This window comes from Sparus aurata, chromosome 1, assembly GCF_900880675.1.
Source record: "Sparus aurata chromosome 1, fSpaAur1.1, whole genome shotgun sequence".
In the NCBI taxonomy this organism is placed as follows: Eukaryota; Metazoa; Chordata; class Actinopteri; order Spariformes; family Sparidae; genus Sparus; species Sparus aurata.
In genome coordinates, this window is record NC_044187.1 from 22,167,591 (window position 1) to 22,186,147 (window position 18,557).

At 44.7% G+C, this 18,557-nt stretch overlaps 1 protein-coding gene across 17 annotated transcripts in view; it reads right to left on the reverse strand.

Moving 5' to 3' along the window:
- The window catches only part of LOC115580196 (nuclear factor 1 X-type-like), a 114,719-nt gene extending 97,698 nt beyond the window's left edge, over positions 1-17,021 (reverse strand). For 4 of the 17 annotated variants that reach the window (XM_030414424.1, XM_030414373.1, XM_030414397.1 and 1 more), the window contains exons 1-2: positions 16,066-17,011; positions 8,759-8,842 (exon numbers count right to left, since the gene is read on the reverse strand). In XM_030414424.1, coding sequence (XP_030270284.1) covers positions 8,759-8,842; positions 16,066-16,068 — 87 coding nt within the window. In that variant the 5' untranslated portion in view covers positions 16,069-17,011. Of the gene's footprint in view, positions 1-3,974; positions 4,184-8,758; positions 8,843-16,065 lie in introns of those variants that run through there. The other 13 variants (XM_030414325.1, XM_030414287.1, XM_030414389.1 and 10 more) reach the window with 10 other exon arrangements.
- Between the last annotated feature and the right edge of the window lie 1,536 nt (positions 17,022-18,557).

Here is an 18,557-nt window from a genome sequence, read left to right on the forward strand (position 1 = left end):
ACAACATACAAAGTTGCTTGCGTGAGCTCACACACTTCACGCATGAACCGCATTTTGTCCAGATGACAAGTTCCTTTATCTCCATCACCAAAGACACTGACTATAAGTTTCGTTATTTTTTTATCTGTTGCTATGGCTATATGGCATGGCTACAGTATGTATGGCTTTCACTGCAGGCTTTCAAGTGCTTTGCCAATCTGCACCGCTGAGTGAATTTCAAGGACTCATTTGATCTCCCAATCTAATATATATATATATATATATATATACATATATTAAAAACACCACACTTTTAGAAGCGCAAAGAGATGGACACCAAGCACTTATGAGCGAATACAACTTTTTTTTGTGCGCGTTTGTGTCTTTGCGGGAAACAGTTAATCTCCCGCACAGTGTTAAAACATCTCAGGGAGACAGAAAGAGAGGGAAGAGAGGGGAAGAGAGAGTTTTGCGGCAGAGCTTCAGTAGCTGGCAGTGTTTGTGAGACGCGCTGCGTATCGGCGGTCCACATCTCATTTGGATGAGCGGGACTTGAAGTGGAGTCTGAAATAATTTATTTCAGAGCGCAGCACATAAAAGTTTTAATTAACGACGACCTTCAGACCGCATTAAAACTTTATGCTAATGCATTTCCGTCACAGGGATGTGAAACAATGCCACGTAGCCCCGCAAAAAAAAAAAAAAGAAAGAAAAAAAAAGAATCTCCCGGTTGGTGTTTGGCAAGTGCACATGCGTGCGCCACTTTTGGCCGCCCGGGTCCGTCACCTACCAGGCCCTTCCAGCAAAGCTTTTATCAGCATTAATAATACATTGTAGATTGTTTACACCGGTTTTGCATGTTTTCAGTGATTTGTGAATTATTCACAGTCTTAATGGAGTCACGGTCGGTCGTTATGCGCTTTGGTAGAATTCATCCGTGTGTGGCCGGGCGTGGACACCACACACAAACACCCACAAACACACACGCACACGTAAAGAAACGTCAAGCAATCCCGCTTCAGATCATTAAAACAACCATTTAAAGCTGATTAAAAGCGGATGTCTCAACCCTCCCCCTTCCAGCTTATCGACAGGTGTGACACGGTAGAGGTGGCTGTCGCTCGTTACACACGCGCACGCACGACGGGCCTCAAGTTCATATTCTGACCAGTGAAACCTCACAAGCCTCTCAAGGAGATCTGAGAGCACGCAAAACACAAACTGAGCCTCGCTTGATGCCCATCAGCAGGACGCAATAACAGCAGCACTAAGCAGATCAATATGTATCGCGCATATGGGCAGCACGCGTCCATGCGGCGCTCGTGCGAGAGGATCTGCTGCCAATTAATTTTAATTAATGGAAAGAAAGAGGAAACTCGATGCGGACCTCTGCCTCATACCACCAGGCTTGGAAAATTATCTGTGCTAAATATGCAAGTAGGGCTGTTGGACTTAGTTTACGCAGCAAATCAAATAGACTATTGATTAGAAAATGTCTCACTCACTGTTTCAAACTCAGCAGACGCCAGAGAGGGTCAGGGGGAAATTTAAAAGAAGAAGAAGAAGAAGAAGAAGAAGAAGACGGGAGAAATGAAGGAGACATATTTTGCAGCTTCTGATTCTGGTGAAAAAAAATTATAAAATAAAATAAAAAAGATGTGATGACATTTCATTTTGAACATGTCCTCTGGTTCCAGACGTCTATAAACATATCAGAGAAAACATATCGAGCTGTGCGCAGAAGGCCTGAAATAATACTGAGACGGGTGTTTTTCCACGGAGCCCGTTCCGAGTCACACACGCTGTTCTGTTTAAGGAACGGAATGGCTGCGATTTCCCTGCTTCGCCACACACATGACATAAAGGTCTAATATTAATCTCCGAAAGATCGAGCCGGAGTGGGATTCTCTGTGTTCTGACACGACAGCAGCGTTTAACTGTGTGAGGAGGGCGGCAGGCCGTGACCTCCCTGCAGCTCTCACACATGTGAGCACAGGCCCGGAGCTGAACAGCTGGGACTTTATAATGCAAAATCAGCTATCAGTGCGAATTAATGCGCAAGAATTATAGTGCATGAGCCTGATAATTAAGTTTCTTGGACTGCCTCACGGAAGCTCCTGACCTCAGACAAAACCACAATCCCTCCTCCCTCAAAAAAAAAAAGAAAAAAAAAGAAAAGAAAAACAGAAAGAAAAATGTGAAGACCACACTGAGCTTGATCTCTAAAGCGAGGGTTGATGGGAAAATAGTGAATCATGAAATCGACTCTCACTCCGGTGCGTAATGTGGTGCGAGCCGAGCGGCGGAGGGGAAAAGCGGACCTGCGGCGGCCTGAAGCTGGAGCCGTGCGCGCCGGCAGCTCTCCTCTGTTAACTCTGCATTGACTGAGGACACAAGTATCCGCATCGGTGAGCTGAAGCTTCATCTAAAACAAAACAAAAAAAACCGCTTCAAATCTGCGGTCAGGAAAAGGGCGCGAAAAAAGCGCGGCGCTGCAAGAGAAAACCACAAAAAAAGGTCATTTAAGAGTTGACCTTTGCTGATTGCGAGCTGTTTTATGATGTTTGCTTCACTCGCTGATAAAAAACGCGGTGGACACGGAAACAAGGCGAATCCAGCACATGTGGAAAATATAAAAGTTTAAAGAAACACAATAAAATATAAATTCAGAAAGAAAGACAGAACAGGCCGTTTAAGGATTACCTGCTCCAGCAATTCCTTTGTGCAGCCACGGATCAATTCAAGATTATTTCTGGTGGATAGTTTGACTTAAACCTAAAGGTGGTTTCAGGCTTTGAGCTGATAAAAAAAAAAAAAAAAAATTAGAAGAGAAATCTGGATTTATATCTGTGCAGTGACAGGAGTGCGCACGGAGAGATTGAGGCCGAAAGGTCAAGACGGAGTCCAGCCTTGTTCATTTAACAAAAAAAAACTGAGCTGGATATTCAAAATCGAGATCTTAATTACACAGCACAATTTATAATATAGTTATTATACACCCCAAACAGAAACCAACACGTAATCACCAGTGTAACTTCTAGATGAGCCATTTCCTCCGGACGGCCTCTAAAATTACGCACAGGATGAAGCGAGATTTCCTTTTCACGGCAAGTGATCCCTTCAAAATCTCCACCTTTAGTCTAAAAACTACATAATTAAGGGGGATATGACATCGTGCTTCTTTAAAGGTCAGCTGTAATTTGTGATTAATCAAACTGCAGCCAAGCACACACACAACACACGCCCACCCTTCCTCGTGTCGCCCTCAGAACGCCCTCACGAAACTTTTTTTTTTTCTAAACAAAGGCTGAAGTGAAATAAAGTCAGTGTCGGATTGGTTGTGAATGTGTCCACGGTGACCCTAAAGGCCCCCGACCAGCGCCGACCGCGGCTGAGGACCGGCAGCCCTCCGATAACAGCCGCAAGTCAGAAACCCTCCTCCCCCGTATAAAAAAAAATAAACTGTCCCACAACTCAACGAGCCGCGTTAAAACTCGATCCGTGCTTTATAATGTTTGTCGATAGAGACGATTATTGCCTCGGGGCGGCTGTAATTAGTCGCCAACTGTCAGGGCAGCGAGCCCCCTTCTTCCCCTTTCTCCAACCCTCCGTTTTATATAAAATAGATTTGGGAGAAGCGCCATTTTCTCTCCAAACCATGCGCAATGAGACGCACAAGAAAAGCCCGTTGGAGGAGTGCCATTAAAGAGAAAGGGGAGAGAGGGGGAGAGAGGGCGAGGGAGAGAGCGAGAGAGAGAGAGGCTAAACACTATCGGGGAAAAGAGAGCAGAGCTGGAAAAAACGGTCCTTAAAACGCAACAAATGACAAGCAGCAGCGGCGGCGGCGGCGGCAGCAGCAGCAGCAGCAGCACGGCACACAGCACAACACTGTAACCACATACAGTAGAAACAGACCGGAGGCGCACCATACCGGAAAAAAACACAGGGCAGCGAAAGAAGAGCGTGGAGGAAAAAAAACGGCGATTCGTTCATACCTGTGTCAAGCAGTAAGGGGAGTACATGGTTGTGTCTAGAGATGAAAATTGGAGTAGTTGATAATAAAGTTGGATGGAGGTTCGCTGCGGTGCCGCATTGCAAAGCCGCTGTGGCTCAATCCAGGCTGTAACCCCGCCTCACTCACAGTGAAAGCTCCGCACCAACTTTAGAGGAAAGTTTTCGCTGCTCTCCCTCCCTCCCTCCCTCTTTCTCTCTCACTCTCCCTCTCTCTCTCCCTCCCCGCTCCTCTTTCAGATCGACACAGACCCAACTGTATTTAACATTTCCATCGTTTTTGTTTTTTTTGTTTTTTTTTTTTAAAGAAAAGAAAAATACTTTCTCTTTTATTTATTTATTTTTTGTCAGCGAAAAAAATGTAAAAAAATAAAAAGAACAACCCCCAGAGAGGAGCGAGATACAGTATCCCGACACGCACTGTAGGGGCTCACGGAGCGCATGTGGTGGGTTCAGTAACCTCGCCGTGCTTTGTGCCGTTCTATAAAAAATCATATGGAAATATCTGTAATATTTCTTCAGTGGCTCCATCTGTCCGCACAGCTCTGCAGCAGCCGTACTGTTTACATTCACTGCTGCATTTATAATTTGTCAGGGGGTGATTGTTCTGGCTTTGTCTGTCCTGCAACAAGCATTTCCACAAAGATAGATAGATAGATAGATAGATAGATAGATAGATAGATAGATAGATAGATAGATAGATAGATAGATAGGCTTTGTTACTCAGAGGAGAACATTTTATTGCTTAAAAATACTTATAATTCTCTTGCGGTGTGAATTTACATTTTAAAAGGAACCATGTTGTGTTTAAAGGCTTTTCCAGCGCATGCTTTCAGCAGTATATTTTGGACTTTGTGTTATAAATAAGTCTCGAATCTTAAACTTTAAAGGTGCACTGTCTCTGGGGAAGACATTTTAATCAGAGGAGAAAGATCGTTCTGCCCAAACAAACTGATTAAACGAACTGACCTTAAAGGACAACAGGATTTCATACTGATTTATGTTGTTTGTATTTGGCGGACCCTGACACCTTTCTACCTTCCTCTGGAGTGTTGTCGGAAAGCCTTTTTTATTCAGTTATTTTTATTTTTATTTTATATTTCTGAGTTTGTATCATTACCTCATTAATATTGTAAATATGACTTTTCTGAGTGTGAATTCCTTCTCTAAAAACTACATAGTGCCCCTTTAGGTCTAAATGCAAATGACAGAGGAGTCAGATTTCCCCACAATTAACTTTTCCAACTTTTATATCCTTCACCGTCACACAAAATGCAGAAGCAAACCCCAAGTGCGACCCAGAATAGAAACAAAGGTTTGAATTTTACAGCTGAGATCTCGGCTGCCGCCGCTGCGGTGTTTGGTCGGCCCGTCAAGCTGAAGGGTGACACAAAGCTTTTCAGCTTTTCAGCACACAGTAAACTCATTCAAGTGCCTCAAGTGGAAGAGGGCCCCCTCCCCTTTTTCTCGACTTGAGCGTTTGTTACTGTAAATGAAAAGTGTGCGGTGGACAAAGAGTTCGATGCAGCGGAAAAACATCAGCAACCAAAGTTATTTGTGTTTAATTCATTTTACAAGGTGTCACGGCCAGATTTGAGGCCCCGACTCTTGGCTGAGGGCGGCCGTAGTTGCACAGTTTTAGGTTTAGCGGAAGCTTCTTAAGGCAAAGTAGAAGCAACGGCACATTATATTCTCTTCAAGTAACTAAACAAGTCCCTACAGCAAGCTGTGAGTTAACTGTGTGAAATATTGTACATTTTTCAGCTGCGATACTGCTCGGATTCGTATTTGTTAACCCAGTCCAAGTCATATTCCAGTGCTCTGTGTGCGTATATGGAGACAAAAGATACCTGAAGTTGGACTAAGTGGTCTAAACCGGTTTCATTGTGACTTGTATTGTATGGAAGCGATACACTCTGTTTCTAATCAGGCTTGGCTTTATCCTCGCCCGCTCCCTGCTCCTCAGCCTAATCAAACTCATATATGCAGGCAGAGTGCCTGCAATTATACATAAGCCCCTGCCTTGTGCATGTGTGTGAGTGAGAGTGTTTGGAAGTGTGTGTGAATGCAATTCTGTGTGTGTGTGTGTGTGTATGTATGTGTAAGGGTGCGGTTTCGGGGGGCTGAAGTCACCCCAGAGCTCGGATGCCAAGTTTTTCAGGGGGATATGAAGCTGTGCAGCTTTACGAGACCTCAGCCTATGTTGGATACTTAGACACTCACACCACAGACACACATGCATATAATGTACAGTATGTACACAACACACACATACTACATACACGGCCACAAATGTCTTGCGGTCAAAGATATGCTGGCACGAGTGGCTAGAAAAGGAATTAGATTGAGGAGAAAAGGGAGGAAAATACGAAATAAAAGTGGAAGAAAGTGAAGTATATTGAGGTGTAGTCGATTCCTTTCCCATAGTCTCTCCTCTTTCCAAACCACACCCCGCCACGGCACAGGCCCAAACCCCAGAGCCTTTGTGTGCTCCCTCGCTTTCCCTCTTTCTCTCTCTGTGTCCACCCCCTTTTTCTATCCCTCCATGCTTCTTTTTTACTGACCTTTCTCTATCTTATAATCTTTTTGCCTCTCTCTCTCTCTTTCTGCCGTCTTAATCACACACACTGTTTGACTTTCATGGGCCGTCTTTGTCTCACCGGCTGGCCCGAGACAACCGTTTCAGTATTCAACACAGGCGCTTGGCTGCGACAAACAAACTATAGCAACCACAGGAGTTACAAAACACAGACGCTCAGGTTCTCCTTCCAGAACTCGGATCAAACGCGTCCTCTCTGACCATCACCTACAAAAGCCCCTCGAGTGCACACGGGGCCCTGGCGCTTTCCCGGGCTCGCCATTAAAAAAGCTCACGAGAAAACCATATGGTGTGTCTAAAGTTAGCATGTTGTGGTCTCCCATTGACACACAGCACTGCCCATATACTCGCTGTTTACCATCGCCTGTGGCTAGGCCATTAAATATTGAAAGTGATGTAGCATACTGATACTGCCATTAGCATGCTAAATGTGTGAGACAGGTGGTCGAGGCCGCCTTTCAAAAGGCAGGAAATATGCGAACGGAAAATGTGTGTGACTGTGCCGTTTACTACGCCGTACAGTGTAAATATTGTTTGAGTAAGCTGTTTATGTGTGCTCTGGGAGGGAGCACGCCAGTCAAATGCATACAGGCATATGCAGTCAGAAAGAAATGGCTGACTGGCCGTTATGGCTAACAAGCATATCATACACAGTGCGGATCCCAGAGACTCTATATGGATCTGTTTGCAATCTGAGAGTGTGTGCGGGGCAATGTGTTACGCCTGCTGCTTTTTATGTGTTTACTGTGTGAAATGGCTGCATATACGTTGAACTCGACTGGTTTGGATTACCGCCCCTCTACCGTGGTGGTATTCAACAGGAACAAAACGTATGGATTTATATTTCCCGTCTGAAGTCATCGTCTCTTTAATTTGAGTGGTAAACTCGACATGTCAGATTACAGCGCACGGGCGAAGTAGCAGTCCTCCAAGCAGCCCAAGAGTTTCAAGCCGGGCCTGAAAGAGGACGTGTTGTTTTTTTTGTTTTTTTTTACACAAGGTATGAAAATGATCACACACAGAACGTGTCCCGCAGGAGAAACAATCTCATACCTTCGGTCTTCCTAAAGCTCTCGTTTTAAAGGCCACGGTGTGTATTTTCTGCTGCGAGGGGTTTCTCAATCAAAACGACAAAAGGACTTAGTTTGGTGAAGTAGCATGGAATCGTGGGAATTGTTGCCATTATCGTTGGACCGCTGGCCAAAATGTTTATACGACACTTCACAGATGAGGAAATGTACACGTCATGTTTCACCACATCCCTCCTCCCTCTCTTTGACGCATCATCTCATACGCAAGATCACCGCGACAGGGGCCGTGTCCTCGCCGCGGCGGCCCGAGGTTCAAATCCAACCTGTGGCCCTTCGCTTCTCGTCACCTGCCTCCCTCTCTCATCCCCTGTCCTGTCACTCTTGAACTCTACTTACGAAATAAAGCTATGAAAAAAGCCCCAAACACACATATGCATATAAAAAAAAATTGTTGTTGATTTCTCTGGGGTTCGAACATTGTTGGAAACATTTGGGACAATGTAAGTATAAAACTCAACAAAATATACAACAAATGCTTGGATGTGACATATTTATATCTTTATCTGGCTGCTGGCTTTGTCGACCACGTGAGGAAAAATGTGTCCGAACTCTGCCACAAAGCCAAACTACTGCTTGGCATCAGGTAAAGAAAGCCTAATTAAAAAAGAATACATGCATCAGAACGTTTCTTTTTTAAGGACAGACACTGTTCATGCAAGGCACTGTTGCCACACGTCAGTCGACACATGGGTTCACGACATCCACGATGAGGAGATGGGCATGCTAACAGAATGTCAACACTCAAAAACGTGTGTGTGTGTGTGTGTGTGTGTGTGTGTGTGTGTGTTTCCTGGACACATTAACCCACAGAGCCTCCCATTCAAGATCTGAAGAATGAGGATAATATAGTGGTTAACATCCCCATGGTGAAGTCTGACCCTGTAAAAATGATCCTGCAACGTGCACTGATGAGCCTTTTGTGCTCCTCCTCTCAACTGCGGTAAATCTTTTCAAAGGAAGAAAGAGATTATTTTTAATGGACTGGGCTTGTTTAAGTGTCCAGGAAATAAATCTGTGAGACATCGACGTGACGAGGACAGAGAGTTTGTGTGTGTGTGGTGTGTGTGTGTTTGTATACCCTGTATGTATCAGAAACGAGGAAACACTCAGGCATCCCTGGGCCTCTAGAAGGATCGTCGTTGACCAGGTAGGTGTCGGTAGCCTGAAGAAAAAACAAAAAAACAAAGAGATGATTAGTTTATTAAAATTGGTTTAATTAATGAGAATTGTGACTTTGTCATGATATTAAAAACACTTTTAAAAAACACTTCCCAACCATTTTTGGGTCTAGAAATTCAAGCATTTGCTAATTTAGTGGCTGCCTGAACCTCTCTCAGTATTTACCATAATAAAATATTAGAGCTGACAATTCTTGCTCTTAAACAAATGCTCAGTAGCAGTGGAAATATTGACGTTAAACAAGTATGCAAAATTGTGACAATGTACTTGAAATTCAGATGGTCATTTGTGACAGATGGTGTCCTGAAGTCACCCTGATCAAACATGGATTTTCTGCTTCCCCTTTGTGAGTCAACCCTAAAAACTGACCTGTGTGTATGAAACAGCCTCATAACCCCCACTGGTTTCATTTCTCCACAGAAAACCCAGCGTCTGCTTACAACTCTGACACTATACATCCCCGGCCAGACTGTCTGTAAGTACCAGTGTGCATGCATGCATGTGTGTGTAAGTGTGCATTCAGGGAGCTTCATTTGTATTCTAAGTCAAGCAGGCAGGCAGGCAGGGTTCTGGCAGGGCCCGGAGCTGTGAAATGGGCTCTCCTTGCAGTTCTGCCGTTGATTGGATCAACCTATCCCACTCTACTTAGCCGAAGGGAGCCCAAATCCCACAGCCGCTGTGCCGTTCTGTGAAATCCTATTTCATTTCACAACTTTAACGGATAAAAAAGCGTGCACGCACGCTTGTGCCAGCCCAAGACCCCATGCCACATTTGTTTAGCTGAACAGGAGCAGAGAGAAAACAGTGTATCTGCTGTGTGGAAACATTTAAACGCACATAGTCTCAGCTGCTCTTGAAAATATAATCACCTGCACGTATATGTATGTACGTTTTTTTCCACGTCCCTCGCGCACAAACACACACACAAGCACACACCAATGCACACGTGCATGCCACTTACGCAGACACACAGACACAAACCCCATAATAAGAGCCAGACATTGGCAGACCACACAGCCCTGAGTTGTGGTGAAAACAAAGGCTATTCATATCCTTCGCAATGAGAGGTCTGTACAGCTAACTCTCTCTCTCCCTCTCTCCCCCGTCTCTCCCCTCAGCTTTTTATTACAGATAATCTGCACTCGCAAACCTTCCATTTTTCTGCAATTGTGCGATTTCTAATCATCTTTATTAGTCCATAAACATGTTTTTTTTTTTTTTTTTAGTTTTAGTCTCTTTTTATAGCCGAGGCCTCCAGCTCCTTAAGGGGGCAACACAGTGCTCATTGTTGAGTCTCAAGAAGAGGATGAAGCCAGGAACGGAGTGAGAGAGGCCTGCTGATAAGGCTGCTAAGCATTATGGGAATGGGGTTGCAGAGTTCCTCAGATGCACACATACGCATACATGCTCGCACACGCACAAACAAGACAAAACGCAAACACTCAAAAGTGCGCCAGGCCACATAATAATGAGATGATGCATCTGATTGGCCGCCGCTCAGAATAATGGCCCGGATCCACGGCACCTGTGTGGGGGTCCGCACCAGCGCGAGCCTGCCGACCACCAGCGAGTGGACCACAATGCATCAGGTGTGCTGGAGTGCCCGCCATTGGCTGTCGCCGGCCAGAAAAAGGGTCAGGTGCACCAGCAAGCCGCCCCTGATTGGTTGAGCCGGACCCAAAAAGCTGCGGGTGGGAAAGAGCCGTTTTCATTGGCTGCCGCCGCCTCATTCTGCTGGTGAATGGGTGTCTGGGAGGATGGCACTGGGACAACTGGTTCAACTGGGAGAGTGTGAGGAAAACCATGCAAACTATTTGCGAATATCTTTGTGCATATGCAGAGAGCTTCTCAGTGTAACTCGTCCTTTAACGTGAGCTCTTTGAAACAGCACAAATCACGCCGCACTCCGACAATAGATCATTTGCTCTCATTTTATATTAACCAACCGACAAAAGAAGAATTTAAACGGCCTCTTTATGTCGTCAGCCAAGGAAACAGGTGTTGATGAACCGCAATCCCATTGTGCAACAGTGAATAACACGCAGCTAATGAATAGGCTAAGCTCTGTACCTGCCACTGGGGAGGCCAGAACATACTGACTCCCTTTGTAGTAAACCCCCCAAAAAACTCCAGGCCCCCAAACACTCTCTCCTGCAGCAGTGTATGAATTATATATTGTACTATATATATAGAGCATATGCCCGGCCCATATGGCCAGCCCTGAGCGAAAAAATCTCAAAGCCCTCCTTAATTAACATTTTAGAGGGAAGATTCGGAGGCGGGAGATTGAGTCAGTGACCTATTTGGAGTCCATCATCGCCCAATGCAAATGTGTTAATTGAGACAGATTTTCCCACTCCACAAATATGTGGAGTAGGGGATGCGATGGAGGGTTTTTCTTTTTTTTCTTTTTTGTCTGAGCCATCTGATCTAAGGTAGGGGTATAGGATGTGTTTTAAAATGCCTTTCCTGCGCTGACAAAAGACGACACTTCTCTTTCACTTTCTTTCTCACACACTCCTTCCTTGGCTCGCTTTCTCTCTCTCCGGGTATATGTGTTGACGACCATATGGCCAAATTCTTTGGAGGTGAGATCTCCGAAACCTGCTCATACACACACACACACACACACACACACACACACACACACACACACACACACACACACTCCTGCGCGGCGCGCGCACACACACACACACCTCCACAGAGCTTTCTGTATGAAAGGCCCTGATGGTGGAATTTGTTCTCAGATGGCTCCATTTTAAAGCACATGAATGGCAACATATCAATGATCCTCCTCTCTATCTTTCTGTCTCTCTGCATCTCAATTTGCGGTTACACACAAACCCACACACACTCACACACACACTAATTCACCACCTACATACCAAAAACTTGCTCACACACCTGGTACAGCCCCTCTCCTTGTTTCCAGAAAGCATTTATTCTGGCTGCTGCACAAGCATCAAGCGCCATCAGTGCTGCTGTCAGTCCCTCTTTTTTTAAAAACCATAATTATTATCACTGCCATTGTGTCTTAAACACGTTTTTATCATCAGGATTTAGTGGCTGAGAATAGCACTGCCAACTTTAAGGCACAGGATGAAAATGGGAGGGGGGGTGGTGGGGTGGGGAGGGAGCGAACGAGAGAGTCCAGCCAACCTGCGTGAGATGGCAGCCACTTCAAAGACGCCGGGCCGCACCGGCGATCTGTTCCACGGTGTGTGAGGGGTGTATGAAAGGCAGAAATGGCCGCCGTGTGAGTGCGTGCCAAAGCTACCTCGGGGAGAAATGTTGGAAAAATACGATTTTTCACACAGCCATCTCGGGGGGAGGTGAAGGGAAAAACGGGGAAGAATAAGTAAGAAGATGAGAAAACTGAGGGGCTGCATTAAAAAAAGAAGGGTAGATGGATGGCTGAGCAGAGTGGGGCTAATTATTTCACTCCACTTGTGGGTCCTGAAGGTTTTTTGTTGGGTCAGAAGCGCAGCCAAGACGCAGTGCTGAAGATTGCATTAGGCTTAATTGCGCAGTTGTGTTTTACACAATAGTAAACGGTGGGATTCTGGAGGCGGCATGAGGCACACGGTGTGAACAGTTTCAGTTATGGAGGCCTGACTGCAGGAGGCAGGAGCACAATATAATTCCAGATGACGTGTTTGTTTACAGGGTATGGGGTTGGGGGTTCCAATCAAAACTTGCTTATATGCAAATCAGCCAGGTGAGGTGAAACTTGTGTGAATCTATGCCAGCCCTAACAATGGCAGTCCCCATCCCTCGCACAGAAAGAAACTTTCACCAAAACGGTTTGACAAGTTTGAACAGAGCACTCATTGTGACACACCCCAACATCGGCTTGGCTTGGCACCTCGCCTGTCAACTACCAATCTTGCTCGACAGGCCGGCCTTAAGATAACACCATGCCAGTTGTAACACTGAACTGCAGCATTTTGCCGTGGCACCGTACGCCACCTCCGCAACACTAGGTAACCCAAACGCCACTGGCACCCCCTTCCCCAACACGGATCCTCATTCAAGCCTCTTTTAACGGCCAAACCGCACTCAGTTAAGGCCTCGCCGCACCGGCTATGTGCATTTAACAATGAGGTTTCGGCTGGTACAATCGGCCCTTTGTGTCACACAAGGACTGATCCATGGGGAGATTTTCTTGTGGTTATGGTTCTAATACAGCAGAGTTTACCGCAAAGACCAGGAAGCGTAGGGTTACCTTACAACACACACACACACACAGACACACACAGACACACAAGAGTATGACTCAATAAAGCAGCACGTTGAGCTCGTGTAAAATGTCTCACCCATTTCAACTGAAAATGTTTCAACTCTAAAAAATGTATTTCATAATATGCTAAGGTTCACGCCCACCTCCCAGCTTGGCACCAATAAAAGTATTGGCTTTGGTTTGACTGACAGGTTCTGTGGTTGGCAGGTTTTCTCTGCAACAACCGCGCCGCGCAACCAACTGTGAAATTATAGGCCTACTATCAAAACAAAATGAGGACTGTTTTATCCGTGCCAATTATGAAGCATTGTCTGATGGTTCTTTTTACCTTGAGACAAACAGACAGATAGTTGGAAGGCTGATATCTCAAATCACATACGGCCCTTTAATTTGACTTTTTGAACCGCTCAGGGCCCAACAGTGGTGTTGTTGTGCAGGTATGACTGAGGGCAACAAACATTTCTGGCAGGTGACCCCCCCCCCCCCCAACTCTCCCCATAATAAAGTTACGTAAGGCTGATATTTAAAACACCGGAAAGTATGTCTTCACATCCTTCTGGGGTGACAGAGCGAGCTGACAATTTGAAGCTCATCTGGGGAGGGGAATCAAGTTTCTCCTGTAAAGTTAGCTGATGTCAGTCTCATACTTTCTCTCCAATACCATATAAAGAAACTTTAGCAAATTGTGGACGACACGTTTTAAGGACAATATATAGAACACCTCCGCCAAACTCAAACATGTACGAGGGATTCATTCTATAGAATCGACACGATGGATAAACAGCCGTAAGATAAGACAGGAGTTCAATTTCTGTCAACTATCGCGCTTATTTCGCTGCACCGCTGATCATTTCTAGTGTGTTTCTTCTTTTTAAATGATTTTCGTCTGTCTTCTGGATGAGATTTAATTACATCTTAATAAATTATTAAAGTGTATACAAACCATTAGATTACATTGCTATGTTGAACCCAGGAAGACTTGACCTAGAGGAATGTTTTAACGCCTGTTCTGCGCAATAATACTAACATGTTCAGTGAAACTATTTGGTCAGCTGTGTTTAAAGCGGCACTTTGTAGTTTTGGAGAATAATGTTTGATATTTCCAGTATTAATGAGGTCATAATACAAGCTCAGAAAGGTGTATTATTTCCCTAACTGAATATAAAAGCTGTGTCTCGGAGGAAAATAAGGTCCCCAGAACACTGTTTGAAGCTAGAGAGGAGGCAGGGTCCGCCAAATATATACAAAGTCAAATAGTATAAAATTGTGTTGTCCTTTAAGGTCTGTTTGTTTGTTCAATCATGAAAATTTGACTATTTAGTTTGTTTAGGCATAAAAACAAATAAATAAAATTAAAAACAGCCAATGAAGATCTTTCTGTTTTGATTTAAATTTCCCTAAATAACCCTAACCCTAACACAACATAATGCACCTTTTAAGATCTTAAGTCTTGGTGCAAAATGAATGTTGTGTTACTCATAAAGAATGATTTCTGATCATGCCAATGGTGCATTCAAGTGTTTTATTTCTACACTAAGAAGAAAAAACTTCCCTTCCTCAACCTTGAAACCAAAAAAGGCTAATCAACTCTGTAAGCCACATCATGGCACCCTTACTCCTGAGTGGGTAATGAAGATCAATTATAAGGTAGCTCGCAATTTAAGGACACTATAATTCATGGACATAATTCAAAAGCTTTGAGCTGCAGCACGATAAAGACAGATAGTAATCAGCTGATGCAGTGGGGGAAAAGCAATGAAATGAACAAAGTCAAATATCAGATTTCTATCTCTAGATGCTGAAGGTTTTTTTTATATTATTATTTTTTTTAAAAGATCATTAAAGCATCTTTTACAGTCGGAGATTCCTCCTGTTGTTTTAGTCTGATCAACATTAAACACCTCGGAGGTGCTCCCGTCCACGACGCTCTCTCAGCACTTGTTCTGAGGGCACAAAGACGGCCTGTGTGTCACCTCACCTCCCCACCCCCTTGTAGTCTCTATAAAGTGTCATCAACTACGCAAATGAAGTGCCCATTGATAAAAAACAAGAGGAAAAAAAATAAAAAAAATAAAAAAACCCGCACGGTGCAGTCCGGTGGAAGCCAGAATGCTCCACACTATGAGGTGGTTGCAGAATATCATCATCATCATCATCATCATCATCATCATCATACACTATCACTGTGCTCTGGCCTGTCGCCGTGTGTGTGTTTTATTCTGTTTGATCTGAGCAGCGCAGGAAGATCAGCCTCCAGTTTGTCGATCGGTGTCTACAAGCGCCTCTGCAAACAAGCCAGCCTGCACGCTGTTAACCCGCCACCGAGGCTAAAGCAGCTTAAATCAGGAAACACATATAATTGTTTTTTTTTGCTTTTAAATGTTAAATACCAGGTGCATATTTAATTACAGCCTTATTGTGTTTCTGACGAAGGTTTAAGGGGGACAAAAAGATGAATGGGAGATGTTTTAATGGTTAAAATAAAAAATAAAAAAAGCTGCATTTAAATACACTGTCTTGTGCACGTGAGGCTGTGTGTCGAGATGCATGGTAAATGTGTTTTTTTTTTGTGTGTAATTTATGTTAATCAAAGTGAGTTTTGGTGCTTTATAATGATTCAAATTGGCAGGAAAGCGGTGATCACACACCTCTTTCTGTCTCACTCAGTCACACACACACACACACACACACACACACACACGCTCTCACACACGCGCTCACAGGTGTGTTGTATCGTCATCTATGGCCTCACACACACACACCTCAGCCAACTCTCACTCTGCGCGTCCAACAAAGTGCAGATCTTTTTACAAAGAAACGAGAAACCTTAATTAAAAAAAAGAGAGGAGAAACCCTCTGCTGGGATGCACTTAAACACATGATGTTTGGTTTATTTTCAGTCCTATAGACTTTGCCCCTATAGACCCGACTGAAGGGGAACTATTGAGTTACACAGCACGTACCATTATAGCGTGGGGAGATCTGCCAACCCTCTCAATGCCCCATTTTCCTTTAAAAGTTCAGCTTCCAAAAAAGTGAGAGAGGGAGTGAGGGCTGAGGGAGGAAGACTTGGTCTCTTCGCTGTTGCCGGAAGCAAAAAAAGGGACCTTTAAACAAGTCGGCCTTAGGCCCAGATAGAAAAAAAAAAACACACGCGCTTTCAAAAGTGGGTCCACTCTGCGAGAGATAGGAGGAAAGGAGGACAGCAGCTCCGAGCCCTCCGTTTACCGCCGTTTGGCCTCAGATGCGTCCATGTCCAGCAGCAAGAAGTCAGGGAGACGTCTGCGTCAAAGTCCCGAGGTGCGTCCTTCAGCGGGAAAACTTGTCCAGCAGATTGGGAGACGCCAAACAAAAAAAAACTCCCCCGAAATAATATCAATAGCACTCGAACGCGTTGAATGGACGGGAGAGGTGATGCAAAGTAAGTTTTCTTTCTTGATATTTTTCCGTGCGCAGCCTTTGCGGTCGACCGGCTTCTGTCTCCAAAACGTGTCCAAAAGCGGCTGTCTCCTGCGCCGCGCGTCCGATCTGTTTTACCCTCGCATCTCTCTCGCTCGCTCGCTCTCCTCTCTCTCTCTCTCTCGGTCCAACACACATACAAACGACGCGCACGCACACACGCGGTGTTATACACACACACGCACACACAAACGGGAGGACACCCCTGGTCCCTCGCCGCCTCCTCCTCAAAGCTGACGAGATGAAAGAGCAGCTTGCGTTTTTTCGCAACGATAAAGCAGAATGCCTGCACAGCACAGCACAGCACGGTACTCCACGGCACTGCACGGCAGAGCAGAGCGCAGCGCGGCGACACGTAGTTGCTCCGTCCGGGCTGCAGCGTGGCTCTGGATGCGTAAAATGGAAGCTCGCCGTGCGCGACAGACAGCCTACACTTCCCTCCCGACAGAAAATATATATAGCCTAACAGCCCACCTCACCAGCGTGCGACCTGTTTACACACACACACACACACACACACACACACACACACACACACACACACACACACACAAATAATAATAGACGAGGAATTGGGGGCAGTTGTTTACAGTGAAGGTGAAGGGGGGCGGTGTGTGGGGGTGCGCAGCGGCGAAGTGGTGAATTATTAGGTGAATTATTAATAAAGCGAGCGGTGTGCAGGCTGTCGCGGAGAGAGCGGAGCGGCCAGGGGAGCAGCTGGGGCTTTAGGAGAATTAGGAGGACCAGGGGCTAAATCACGGACGGCGGGGATTAGGGCTGCACTGGCTCCTACCTACCGCCTGCGTGTACTGAAGGGTTCCAGAGTGGCACTGTGGGCACGACCCGAGCTGCTCCCGGTCTGATTTCCGTCGTGTCTCTGTTCTCTCTTCTGATCTGAAGCGAGGATCCCGCCACAAACAAAAACAAAAGAAAAAAGAAAGAAAAGAAAAAGAGAAAGAAAAAAAGAGAAAAGGTCATTAGGTTCATTTAAGGGAAGGTGTCTCTGCTAAACCCCAGCAACATATATATATATATATATATATATATATATATATATATATATATATATATATATATATATATATATATATATATATATATGTATTTAAATAAAGACTCTGTTCCCAGAAATCCAGTGGATGAGAGGAGGTTCAGAGGGTTTTTCTGATCATATTTGGAGCTTTGTTGTATAAAGAGGTTGAATCTATTCTGTTAATTCACACTGGTGGTGATTTTAATGACGGAGTTTAGCGAGCTTTAACTTGAAAGCTTCTTTTAAACACTTCTTCCGCGCAGATTTCTTGTCACTGTGTCTCCCAACAGGAGGACGCAGTGAAGCAACAGGATTAGACGCGACTGAGACATACTGTAAGCTATAAAAGATCTGACTTCTGGGAAATAACACAGGAGAATTCCAAATTTGCCTTTTCTTTTCCTTTTTTTGTTTTGTCTTTTTTGTTGTTCCTCTAGTAAGAGTGCTATAGTTGTGGGGGACTGGAAGCCTGAAGAAGCCGGTGGACACTTTCTCTCTGGTTGTTTAGGAAAAGAGCCAAAGGGGGAAGTTGAAGTTTTGAATTAAGAGAGTTATTAATGCAACGTGGAAGGAAGAGCATTAATCATCTCTGATATAAATGAATCAGGCCAGCAGGACTTGTAGGGACACCACGGTGCCCAAAAAAGGGGGAATGGCACAAAGAAAATTGGCTGGAAAACACTTGTGGTAGATAAAACAAAAATAACAAAATAAATGATTTCATCAAACCCCCAAAAAACCTTAAAACATTAAAGCAATTTTAGAAACATGTTGAAATATAAAATAAAACCTTCTTGGCGCCCATCACGTGTTAAAACCAGCCTGTGTTTGTGTGTTTGTGTGTGTCACGCTCAGGTGTTTTCAGGCTGAGTTTAAACCAGGACAACAGGAGTCTGATTTTTCGCTCTCGACACAGACGGATGCAAAACTATCGAGCCTTTGTTGTATCGATAAATCAGCTCC